General features: G+C 34.1%; 1 protein-coding gene across 1 annotated transcript; it reads right to left on the reverse strand.

The window, feature by feature from the left end:
- Nucleotides 1-3,429: 3,429 nt before the first annotated feature.
- Nucleotides 3,430-9,413, reverse strand: LOC129887338 (uncharacterized). Its single transcript, XM_055962400.1, has 7 exons — nucleotides 9,145-9,413; nucleotides 8,971-9,019; nucleotides 7,122-7,322; nucleotides 6,945-7,003; nucleotides 5,053-6,837; nucleotides 4,369-4,525; nucleotides 3,430-4,248 (listed from the first exon to the last, which is right to left on the reverse strand). The coding sequence occupies exons 3-7, from the start codon at nucleotides 7,237-7,239 to the stop codon at nucleotides 3,599-3,601; spliced, it is 2,769 nt and encodes a 922-aa protein (XP_055818375.1). The 5' UTR covers nucleotides 7,240-7,322; nucleotides 8,971-9,019; nucleotides 9,145-9,413; the 3' UTR covers nucleotides 3,430-3,598.
- Nucleotides 9,414-12,242: the final 2,829 nt, after the last annotated feature.

Raw genomic sequence — 12,242 nt, forward strand, 5'->3', positions numbered from 1 at the left:
ATTTCTTTTTTTATAAATAAAGTAATTAAGTTATATATAAGGGTATTTAGGTAATTTAACTTTTGAGTTTATGGAGTTCATGCTTTTAAGATAGTATAGATGTTTTCGTTGAGAATTTGCCTAGCATCGAGTGGACTAGGAGCAATCACCTAGGTCCCATAACTACATGCCCCCATAGGATATTCCAAGTTGGACAATCAAAGCTTAAACTAGTGGATCCACAAATAACTCATGTAAATGGTCCTTACCTGACAAGTAAAACAACTTCTTTTCGGTGAGGGGAAGATAATGGACTTCATGTTATAGCTCACATGATTTATTTTCACTATGTTATGGCTTATCTATGAACTACTTACGAATATTGCATTAATCATGTTCCACGTTTCTAATGATGTTTTAAAAGCTTTATTACGATTTAGATTGGTCATTGCACTATTATGATTTATGTCATGCATTGCACATTCTTCATACTCAGTACATTTTATAGTATTGACGCATACTCATTTGCCTTTATTGTTTCATAATATAGGTCAGGACGCTCCTACTCATTTTCGTGGCTAGCACAGGTTTCTATTGGCGTGCATTGATTGGTGAGTCCTCATGCTTCGAGGGAACAATCATGTTATGAGTTCTTTTATGTCTTTACGACTTATTTCCGTTTTAGTCTATTTTGGTGAGTTAGGACTTGTCCTATGACCCATCTATGGTAGTAAAGGCTATGTCAGACTAGCATGTATTTCCCACATTATTTGATGTTATGCTTAGATTCTCATTATATTTAGATTTCTATTTGAGACTTAGTTTCGTCATTTGTTTTTTGAATTTATGTAATCCTAAGTCATGCTATCTTATGCTAAAATGCTTATTTAGGATCTCTCGGGGTCTTATTCGTCATGTCACGCCTAAGAGATCTAGCTTGGATAGTGACAATAAAATAACTAATTAAGAAATTATAAATATAAAAAAGAAACTACTTGTAGTTTGATAGTTTGTTAAATATATTTTTTAGTTTGTTAAATATATTTTTTAGTACTTATAAGAACACTAAGAAAGGACTTGTTATTAAGTACTCCCTCTGTCCCATATTAGATGAACACTTTCAACTTTATACGATGATTAAGAAATAATTAATATATAGAAAGACTTTACCATTTTGCCCTTTATTTATATCAATGCAGTATACATAAAATATAAAAATTGCTAGTATTGAGAATTGTTTGCATTCAAAAGGCTATATTAATTGTAGGGATAAAATAGAAAAAAATTAATTAATTCTATCTTGATTTAGCAAGTGATCAAGTAATATGGATAAACATTTTTAGTAAGATGCCCATCTAACGGGAGCATAAGATAATTGTTTTAACACTTTAAATTTCTATTACTACTCTTTATAGTGTGGTCTTTTGAACAAGTTATAAGTTACAAATTTTCATAACATATAAATTTTCGATTTTAATGAATATTTTTGAAAAAGAATATATTTTTTAATGAAACCCTACCTGGTTAGGTATGGTATAGTCCAGTCCCGTACAGATCTAGGGGTGACAATTTCAGCCCATATAAGTAAAATGAGTCCATTTAGCTCATATTAAATTAAGTGGATCACTCATATTTTCTCATATGGATTAATATTGTCTTCAACCTATTTAAACTCATACAAATATGGACAAAATGGGTAAAACATGAAAATCTATATATACCAATATATCGGCCACTTATAAAACAATTCTCTAATTGCACTACTTGTTTTTGAAAATTAAAATTAAAATTGGAGGGTGGGGGTGGATGTGTAGTGGGTGGGGATGGAAAAAAATTGAAAATTTTTAAAGTACTTTATTAAAAAAAATTTGAGTGTGGGATGGGGTAGGGGGTGTTCGGTGGGTGGGTGGGGGTAGGGTGGACAATTTCTTTAAAAGAAAATTTAAAGTTCTTTTGAATTATTTTTTTCGGGGGAGGGGGAGGTGGGGTGGGGTGGGGGTAGGGTGAGCAAACTGCATTTTTGTTTTTCAAAAAACAAATTGTGTTGAATTTATTTTTTTGGCTTGTCGGGCCGGAGGGAGGGGGTGGGGGTATGGGTGAGGGTGTTGGGGGTGGGGTTGAGGGTTGAGGTAGAGTGGGAAAATTTTTGTTTTATTTTTTCAAAAAATAAAAATTGTTTTATTTTTTCAAAAAATAAAAATTGTTTTTTTTTTGAATTTTTTTTGGAAGGGGTATGGGTGGGGAGGTGGGGGTGGGATGGAGGTACATAATAAAAAAAAAGGAAGTAAATTTCATCTTTGGTATGAAAAATTATTTTTAAAAAATAATAATATAGGGGTGAGGTGAGGTTGTAGAAGTTAAAGTATTAATAATTTAGCTTTAATTTAATATTTTTGGACTTTAGGAGATTAAAGTGGACTATAATCATTTTATTCAAATCATATTAAAAAGGGCAGTCCGGTGCACTAAAACTCCCGCTATGCGCGGGGTCCGGGGAAGGGCCTGACCACAAGGGTCTATTGTAATCAAATTTATATTTTATCCATATTTTATATGGGTGAATTGTGATACAATCCATTTTAACTCATCTATCCAAATTCATATTCAATCCACCTATTTGCCACCCCACGAGCCGGTTAAAACCAATTAAAATTCGGATTAGTTGGGATCAGCCCCACTGACCTGGTAACCAATTTAAAGCTCGTACCGGCCAATATGTATGGCTGAGACAAATCGTTTGCAACTAAATGTAGCCCACCTTTTTTTACATAAAGGAATGACCGAAAACATCCGTCTAAGTTATACAACCAAGTAAACTAATTTGTAATGTAATTGTATAAATGTATATGTAATGTGCCTATATTATATAATTAGTGTATCACTGTGTGTATACAATATATAAACAATGTATTCACACTATTATCCACAAAATCATATGATCAACTATTCAACTGCTCGAATCGGTCGAAACATTTCCAAATTCCAATAGCCATCGATCTATGTCCCAAAAAAATCTTCAAAGCTTTAAGACCTCAACAATGTGGGTTTTAGATTTTTCTAATAACCCTCAATAATCACCAAACTCAACTCAATCGAATTTCAATCAAACCCACACTTCATAATCGATTTCTTTGAGCTATTTTGAACAAAATGAGACAACACCTATTGAAGATTTCACAATAATTTTTCAGATTCTTGGAAGAATGTAACAATAATTTGCCAACCTGGAACCGAAAAAGTGAACTATGAAACAAAAGGAGAATACCAATAAGGTTATACGCCTATATCCAGTAATAACGCAATAGTTGGGATATTTTGAGTTAGAAAGATGACCGAATGGTCACTTTGCTTAATTTCCCCTAAGATTTCCTAAACCTGACTCCTTGAAATGGAACTTACATGTTCGGTAGGTAGGTTTCGCAAGAGATAGAATGATAACAAACTGATAAATGAAATGTGGATGTTGATATTCTTGGTAACATCACCTCGAACAAACAAATCTATAATGGAACACGTGAACATCCAAAAGCAGGTGTCAGTTTCATTTTTCTAATCATAAGAGCTGTATGAAAAAAAACATACAAGAATTGATATTGAGAGGGGGATGAAGATAAATCTTTTAGAGTAGCAAGATGTCAGCAACTACTTCATCAATCAATGAATTTAGTAATCGTTTCTTGATCTGTATTCCCAGTTCAAATGCTTCAACATCAAAGTCCAGCCATCTTCCAAAGTAGCTGCTCATGTCCTTGTCTACGAGTTCATCAACCATGCAGTTTCCCATGCTACTCCACCCTGAAATTTCCCTATATACTTCTTCTGCTAGCCTCTCCTTGTTTTTAACCACCAATAGACCTTTTGACCATGTATCATATCCACCCTCCACATACTGTCTACATCTTAAGTCCAAGCATTCACCCACACAATCAAATACAACCTTTCGTCTTTGTTTTAGCTCATCATGTCTATGACTATTTATCCTTTCCAGCTGATCAAAAAGGTGTGGATTGATGATCTTCTGACACCTTCCCATTGCGAAATCCATGAACATCGACTCAATATTGCATAGTATGTCCTTCACATATTCCAGCTCCCAATTTGGTGATTTCCCAGGGCGAACATTTTTTAGATGCTCCCCGCCTTCCTCTATACCAGAATTTGAAGAGGCAGAGTCTAAAAAATCTACCTCAGGTTCCATAGAATGGAACTTATTCCACGAACCTATACCAAACACTTCTTTAGCCTGTACTGATGAACTTTGTTTACTAGCTGAAATTTCATTAGATAATGTTCAGATATATCTACAAGTCTCAACCTATGTTCTTGACACAAAGTACCAGTGAATTTTTTCATGCATAAAAATAAAGGCACTAGGTCTTCTGATCTTACCTCCTGTATTGTTACTTTCTGCAGTATCTGAAGAATTGCAACTTTCAGTAAGAAAAGATTGCTCAAGAACAGAAATAGGGCTCGAGAACCGACAGCCAAACACCTTCCTGCATTCAAATTCACTGCTGCCGTACTCGCTCGGTTCCTCTTCAATCCCCTGACATGATACAGATTAAATGATGAAATTGAAAGGTTTTCCATCTACTCAGTAAAGAGCAAGCTTTCTATAACTAAAGACGAGTTCTTAACCAAATAGAGCAAATACAATTACTAAAAGTACATTAAATCAGGAAAGTAGTAGGAGAGAATTGTTTTCTGCAATGTGCTGAAATTTTTAGTCAAAGATGTCCAACTCCATACTACGTCAAATCCAACTCAATCAAAAGCAGCAGGAGGAAACATTTTAGTCAAAAATGCCAACGACCATAGAACATCAAATCATTAAAAAGCACAAAAGAGCTAAACAAGAAGTGCAAGTTAACATAGAGTCATCTGAATGGTCCAATTAAATAATCATATGACACTTTCCACCACTAGTTAGAAATATACTAGAGCATTATACTGTAGAAGAATATCAATTGATGTATATATAGAGGTATCGACAACCTACAAACAGAGAGGCAAACTTAATACAATAAAGATTCAAGTGCAAAAACAGAATTCTGCAAAACCTATGATACACACCTGATGCTTGTGCTGCCCAGTGGTTCCAAGAGGACCAGTAGAAGAAAAGCCAGGGTTGCAATGGCTGACTAAATCATCCACTTCCATGTCGTCATTGTTCCTGTTACCATGCAACATGGTGGTCTTCGATAAGCCATTCAGAGATGGTGACAGATCCTGGAAAATCGATGAGGAACTACTGGATGTTTTCTGGCGTGAAGACTCAACTACATAAGATAATTCTCTTAACTTTTGATCCAAAAGAGTGCTCAAAGCGTCCCCTCCACTCAAGTTATGCCCCAAAGGAGCCTTAAGATTATTCATACAATCTGAGGTGAGCTGCATCTTTTCACTTCGAAAATCTGTGCTAAACTCATGACTTTTCCCTAATACTTCTCTTGGGAGCTCTGACATAGGTGTCGATCGTGTTAGGGGAGCATTGAAAGTGAAGGAAATAATGTCTGTCCCTTTCCCTTTATTATTCTCACCCCAGCTTATTTCCCTATCCATGAATGTGCCAGACTGAATCAGCTTTCCACTCTTATGAGTAGACATACTACCAGTAGCTTGATTTTTCTCATATTGGATATCACCGTCACTAGGCCGTTTCTTACGTGACACACTTTTAGTACAAGAATATGTTTCTTCCTTTTTATCATCTGCCTCTCTGCTCAACCTTCTGGAGCTGACTTTAGAGTTTTCAGCCATTTTACCTGAACTTCTCTGTCGCATAAAGGAAGAATTACCACTGAGTGTTCGTTTTCCTTGTGAATTGGAAAGAAATTGCTTAGAAGGTGACTTCCCCCTATCAGCTATGCTATTTTGTTTTTGATTATTCTGCTGCAGAACACTTGAACTATTATGTACAGATGGTTTCTTATGTGTGTTCTTTTCTGTACTAGGTTGGCTTGTAAACAACTGGTTTGAGATGACTTTACTTGGTGGTTCTTTCTGGACAAGTACACTTCTGCTACTGCCTGTATTTAGGCCTTCTCTTTTCTGGACATTGGCTTTTGCTTGCAGGGCTAGTGAAACAGATTTTCCTTTAGTTTTTCCTCCAACAAAAGATTCATCAGAATCTGAGAAATCCTTCTGCCTGGTTACGTCTGCCGATCCATTCCAGCTCTTATTCATAGGTTTCCCTTTAAGATATTTAGAAGCATTAGACTCAACTGGCCTCCGAGAAGCTTCAGCAATATTGGTTACCTTTTGAGAAGCTTCAACCCTTTCTTTTAAATCTTTTATCTTCAAGGGTACTAAAGAAGATCCAATTAGGGGCAGTTTTACTTTCGAAGTAGCTTGAGGCCCTGCCTCAAGTATTCTGGCAGCTGCTTCCATTATGTGAGCTGCATTCTGAGGTGGCATAGCATTGGCCCTTTTGATTGGGGATGTAAGCTTATTATAATGAGTGATTGGGATTGATTTAGCCGACTTAGGAGGCAAAATCTCCGTTTGAAACTTCTCGATGGGCCTACTGATTATCTTCTGTTGCCTTGGCTCCAATGAGCTCCTGCCTATATCCTCCATCTTCTCATGGAGCTTGCTGGAATATAAAGGTTGAAAATTTTGCTGGTATTCGAGGTTTCTCGAAAGGGAAGGAGCGCTTCTTAGAGACTGGGAATCGAAAAATGGAGTAGAATAAGGCTCTGAAAAATTAGAGGATGGCATGCAATCCAATCCCATAAGTCTTGCAATGACACCAGCAGGTTTGATTCCATAATATTCCTCATCAGTCACCGACGAGGCACAGCTATAATCACTGCTTCCTTTGACACTGGACCCAGCTGTAGTGTCATCCTCATTGTTCTGCAATTAAAATAGTTTCAGTTGAAAAAGTACAACAGGAAAATGTTATCTCCAAGTAGGTGGGAAAAGAAAAGATGAGAAAGCTTAATCAACTATTGAATACAGACCAAATGAACCCGAGTCATTGGCAAGTTGCCATCACATCTCTTCTTCTGTTTGGATTTCTCTGCAAAAAGCATACGAATTGTAACACTTAACAACATAGTTTTCTTGAAGTTTTACTACTACATGCACATGGAAGAATCCGTGGTTCTGTCCATTGTTCAGTCATTTTCAGCATTTACCTGGTATGTCAGACTTGCTAGAGAACAATTTCTTCCGTGACTTTGCATTCCAATCAAATAACTGCAGGAAGCCACCAACATAACCTCCATTCTTGGAGCCCTGTTTCTCAATAACCATATTCACCTGCTGATCTCAAACTCTCGTCAAAATTTGTGAACTAAAAAAACAGCTGTAACAGCAAGCATTGTTTCCAGGCCCATCTGCAGAAAATTTTAGAAGCAAGAGATACTGATTAAAACAAAACTTGGGATAACTAATAAATGAGTGAGTAAAATGTAGATGCTTTTGTAGCATCTTCTTTTGTAGATTTGTTCCTTTAGGCTACTTTATTTTATCAGCGGAACTTGCAAAATTCAGTAAAAGGAAATTGAAGAGATATGCTCCCCCACAATTACTTTGATGATCTTATCTTTACTTCATAACCTCCCATTTTGTCCACCAATTTGCTCAACTCCTTTTCCTTGTCATTGGATCTTTCAAGAATTCAAATAAATACACATGAAAACTACTTTGCATTATCCAAATCTTGCTGTGATATCTCTTTCCAGCAAATTTCTCCACTTGATGCAACTGTAACATGATAATTACCCAGAACATGTTACAAGTTCTTTTCTGATTGTTACTTCATCTTTGTTCAGTCTTTACTCTGTAGTGAGGAAACTCCACACATTTGAGAAGCAGTCTCTAGTTGGCATTACATCACGACTTCAGAATTGAATATGGCTTGCAAGAGTCTTTTAATTGAACAGAGTTACCTTTATTAATAATTATCTATCTCTTCTTCTACCCCAAATCTCAACCTCCTCCATGCTCCCTGTAACACTAAGTCAATAATTCCTCCATCCAAACATAGACCAACTAATCCTATTTGCCAACTTTTCCGACCCTGACAAGATCCTCACTTCTCTCGAGTTGTCTATTTTCAGTTGATTACTGGTCTGCATTTTCCGAAGTTCACCTCTAATACAGCAAAGCGTGTAGCAATGTGACCTTGTTAGCTCAAAGTAGTGCCTCTGGGACTATGAAACCTTATTAGTTCAGTGCGAGAACAAGAAGGTGGCAAGACTAAAAATTTCATCAAAGAAACAGAAGACCTTCAGGACCTTAATGTCATTAACACTTAATTAAAATCAAATTAGTTCCAACTTCCAACAATTTTGAAAGAGTTGTTCCCGAGACCTTTAAATTGGGACTCACTTTGTGACCTAGTAACAGAAACGCATAATCAGCACATTAAATCGTTGCAAAATCAGACAAGCATCCACAAACCCAGTTCTTGATTTCCCAAACCACTCCAATGCAATCAATGTACCTTAAAAGGTATAGTCAATCGAAGACTTAAAATCTAGTGCTTTTATAAAGAAACAGTGAACTCGAAATTTCCAAACTGAATCATATCTAAAAAAGATTCTCAAAGAGAAAATTCATTTTTCCCCTTTCCTTTCTCTTCTTGGATATCAAAATCAAAAGCTCTTACTTTTTAATTCTAAATCTAGGTCAAACCATAGGCAAACTAAACAATCTGCAAAGATAACAAATTGAAGATATTCAACCCCGCGAATGATCAAGCAAAAACATAGCACTGAATCAATGTAACAGTCCTACAAAGAGAACAACAACCCAATTTGCATCACCATTTAAATAAACAAAACAAACCCAAATATAAAAAAGACTCAAGTGACTCAGAAGAAATCAGAACTCATTAAAGCTCTAGACTTTATAAATTCCCAAGCAAAAAATCAATCTTTCCCTGTATAAATCCTATAAGGTGGTGAATAAGAAAACCCCAATTGGTATCAGCACTAAGAAACTAAAGAAAACAAAACAAACCCACATAAGAAAACTTACAAATCACATGTTAAAGCTCCTGGTAGCCAATCCTGTCCTTCCCCAGAATCTGAAAGATCCAACAAAAACATAGTACAAAAATTAAGCATTTCCATATATCAATTCATAAGACAAACCACACCTGTGAGAAACTAAAACAAAAAAAAAAAGAAGATAAATATGAGAAGAACTTACAAAACCCAGAAAAAAATCAAGATTCTTTAACCCCTAGTTTACAAATCTTGTGGGTCTGAAAATTATAGACTTTGCTAATAGAAAAACTGAAAAGATGAGTGGGGTGTAGGGAGGGGCGGGGGGGAATGAAAGTGTTGTAATCTTTGATTGGTCTCAAACAGAGAATAGTTGAAGCATTAAATGAGGAAGACAAAAAAAAGATTGCATTTTTGAAAAAAGTTATAATATTTGAAAGAAGAAATTAATTAATGTTTTGTTCACAAAAGGCTAAAAAGCCTTCTAACGTCTCTTTTTTAAGTGAGAGGGAGGGAATTCAAATTCCCAACGGGAGGCGCTCCGATTCCATGCTTCGCACTCCACCCTTTCAACTTTGAGGAATACAATTTGCTGACTACTAAAATTAAGTCAACGACAAAAGTTGCAAATCAGAGACATGTTTAAAACATTTTTATTTACAAATCCTCTTAATTAAAGTACTATCTTATGTTGGATCCCTTAGTTTTGAATGAAAGTTACTTTTGTAAAAAAAAAAAAAATGTAATCAATCTTTCTTCCTCTCCTAAAGTGATTACAATTTAAATTGCAATACCAAATTCTGATTTCTAACAGCCAATTTCCTTCTCTATTACTCGAAAGAAAAAGGAAATTGGCTTTGTAAAGAAGTAGAACATTTAAATTAATGTAAAGAAGTGTGGGAATTTAGATGGCTTAAAAGTTGGCTAGATGATTTAATTGGACAATTACAAATATATACAATAAATTAATTAGTTTACAATAAATATAGTCATTTTTTATTTATATAAAAAATAGCCAAAAAAGGTCATGAATTAGACACTAAAGGGCTCAAATTCGGCCCATGGAAATTAGGCCTTTTCGGCTTTCTTGTCTTTTCTTTTTCATTTTTGCTTTGCAGTGTTGATTTTTTTAAAAAAATAAAAATTATTTTGCTTTTTTTTTGTTGCGTTTTCTCAAATAAAAAATATCCTCTTTTGTTTTTTCAAAACTTTTTTCATGGAATTTTTTTCATCTATCATTATTGTAAAAATGGTGTAAAAACATGTATATATAATATAGAAACAATTATGTAGTGTATATGTAATGTATCCATTTTTTATAAATAGTTATATAATGTATCGATATTGTATAAATAGTTATGTAATGTATCGATATTATATAAATCGTATATGATATGTATCAATATTGTATAAATAGTATATAAACATGTATAGATAATGTACAAATAATTATGTATTGTATATGCAATATATCGGTATTGTATAAATGTGTATAAGTTTTATGCAATATATTGATATTGTATAAATGTATATAATCATGTATCGATATTATATCATGCATTCCATCTTAATAGATAAAAGAATAAATAAAAATAATAACACGACATAAATATTTATTTTTTCCACAAAAGTAGTGACACAATTATAAAAGAAAAAAATTAAAAAGGAGCAAAAATATAAATTAAAGCAATAATGTTTTGTTCTTTATATAGCACATTATTATTATTATTATTATTATTATTATTATTATTATTGTTGTTGTCTCAAACGTTTTTGAGTAGACTAAAATATCATCAATATAAATAATGATAAAATCCAGATAAGGATTAAAAATATCATTCATTATTTTCTAGAATTCAGATGAGGCATTTTTTAAACCAAAAGGCATTACGTTCCATTCATATTGCCCAAAAGGAATATTAAAAGCAGATCTATAAGTGTGCTCTTTAAAAATCAGACAGATTATATTTGTTGAAGAGTGGGGATTCTCTACAATGAACGAACGACAGATTTGTGTTAATAACATGAACATCAATCTTACTTATTGGGATTATATCCAAGCTTTTCACAAAGTTTTCTATTACAACAATGATAAACATAAACATACCTGGTTCATAAAGGTTTGTTCGAAGATTTTTGAAGGACCAATTCCAAACTGGTTCATAAGATGGTGGACATTCTACGGTCCCACGGTAAAGATTTTACCGCATATCTATCTTAACTTCTATAAAGAATGGACAAAAATTTCTCCATTTTTAACAGAATTATACTTAGCTGATCATGTAAGCAATCTCGATAAAGTCGATCAGATGTATTTCTTTATTGTGTTTTCTATACCATGGATCCATAAATAGCTTATATTATAGATCTATAATATTTGGCATAGCTATGACTTAAATTTTCTATGGATATTGGAGAAACTACCTTTCTTTTTGTGTGTCTCTGTAGCCCTCCTATATAAAGGGCATTTCATTTCACTTCTTAGGCAGAGTTTGTTTATTACCCTTCTCTCTCTACTACTATTTTCTCTTCTTTCTCTCTTGTAAGCATAATCTATTGTAAGATATTAATAAAGATTTGCAGTTTGGAATAGCCTTTGAGGTAAGGTAAGTTCTTTACTTTCTACTTTAACTATTGTCTTCTTTTATCCATAGCCGTGACTATGTCCGGCTAAGAATCTTCATATCTATGCCAGATATCTAAAGTTATATGAGATATGTAATATGAAAGACTTAGACTCAATCAACTTATAAGAAGAATTTATCATAGTTCCATGACTTGGTTCTGAGATGGTGGTACAGTCGATTCCGACACTACTATGTTAACTCAGCCTAGCAAGCAGTGGTGGTGTAAGTCCCAGTTAAAAGAAAAAAAAGAGGCATATTTTCACACTGTTAGAACTGCTAGTTGCCAAGTTAATAATAGTATGTATTGGAATATCTGACAGACCCTTTGCTCAGGTATAAGCTCCATACAGCCATGAACTAAATAAAATTTTCTTCTATTTTGATTTTGATCTTGCTAACTACAAGATTGAGGATATAGTTTCAAGCAAGATCTGAATGACCGCGTGGACTACCGCCAGTCTTTTAGATCCTGGTTGCGATGGTATCAGAGCCTAGGAACTTTCATAATACATATATTATAGATCTATAATATTTGGCATAGATATGACTTAAAATTTCTATGGATATTGAAGAAACTAGTATTAAAAGTACTAGATTAGAAGAGGTAGATATACCTCAAAACCTTGATTTGTTAAACAAATGGACTATTCCAAATATTGATACTAAAACCATATAT

Source organism: Solanum dulcamara, chromosome 4 (assembly GCF_947179165.1).
Source record: "Solanum dulcamara chromosome 4, daSolDulc1.2, whole genome shotgun sequence".
Taxonomy (NCBI): Eukaryota; Viridiplantae; Streptophyta; class Magnoliopsida; order Solanales; family Solanaceae; genus Solanum; species Solanum dulcamara.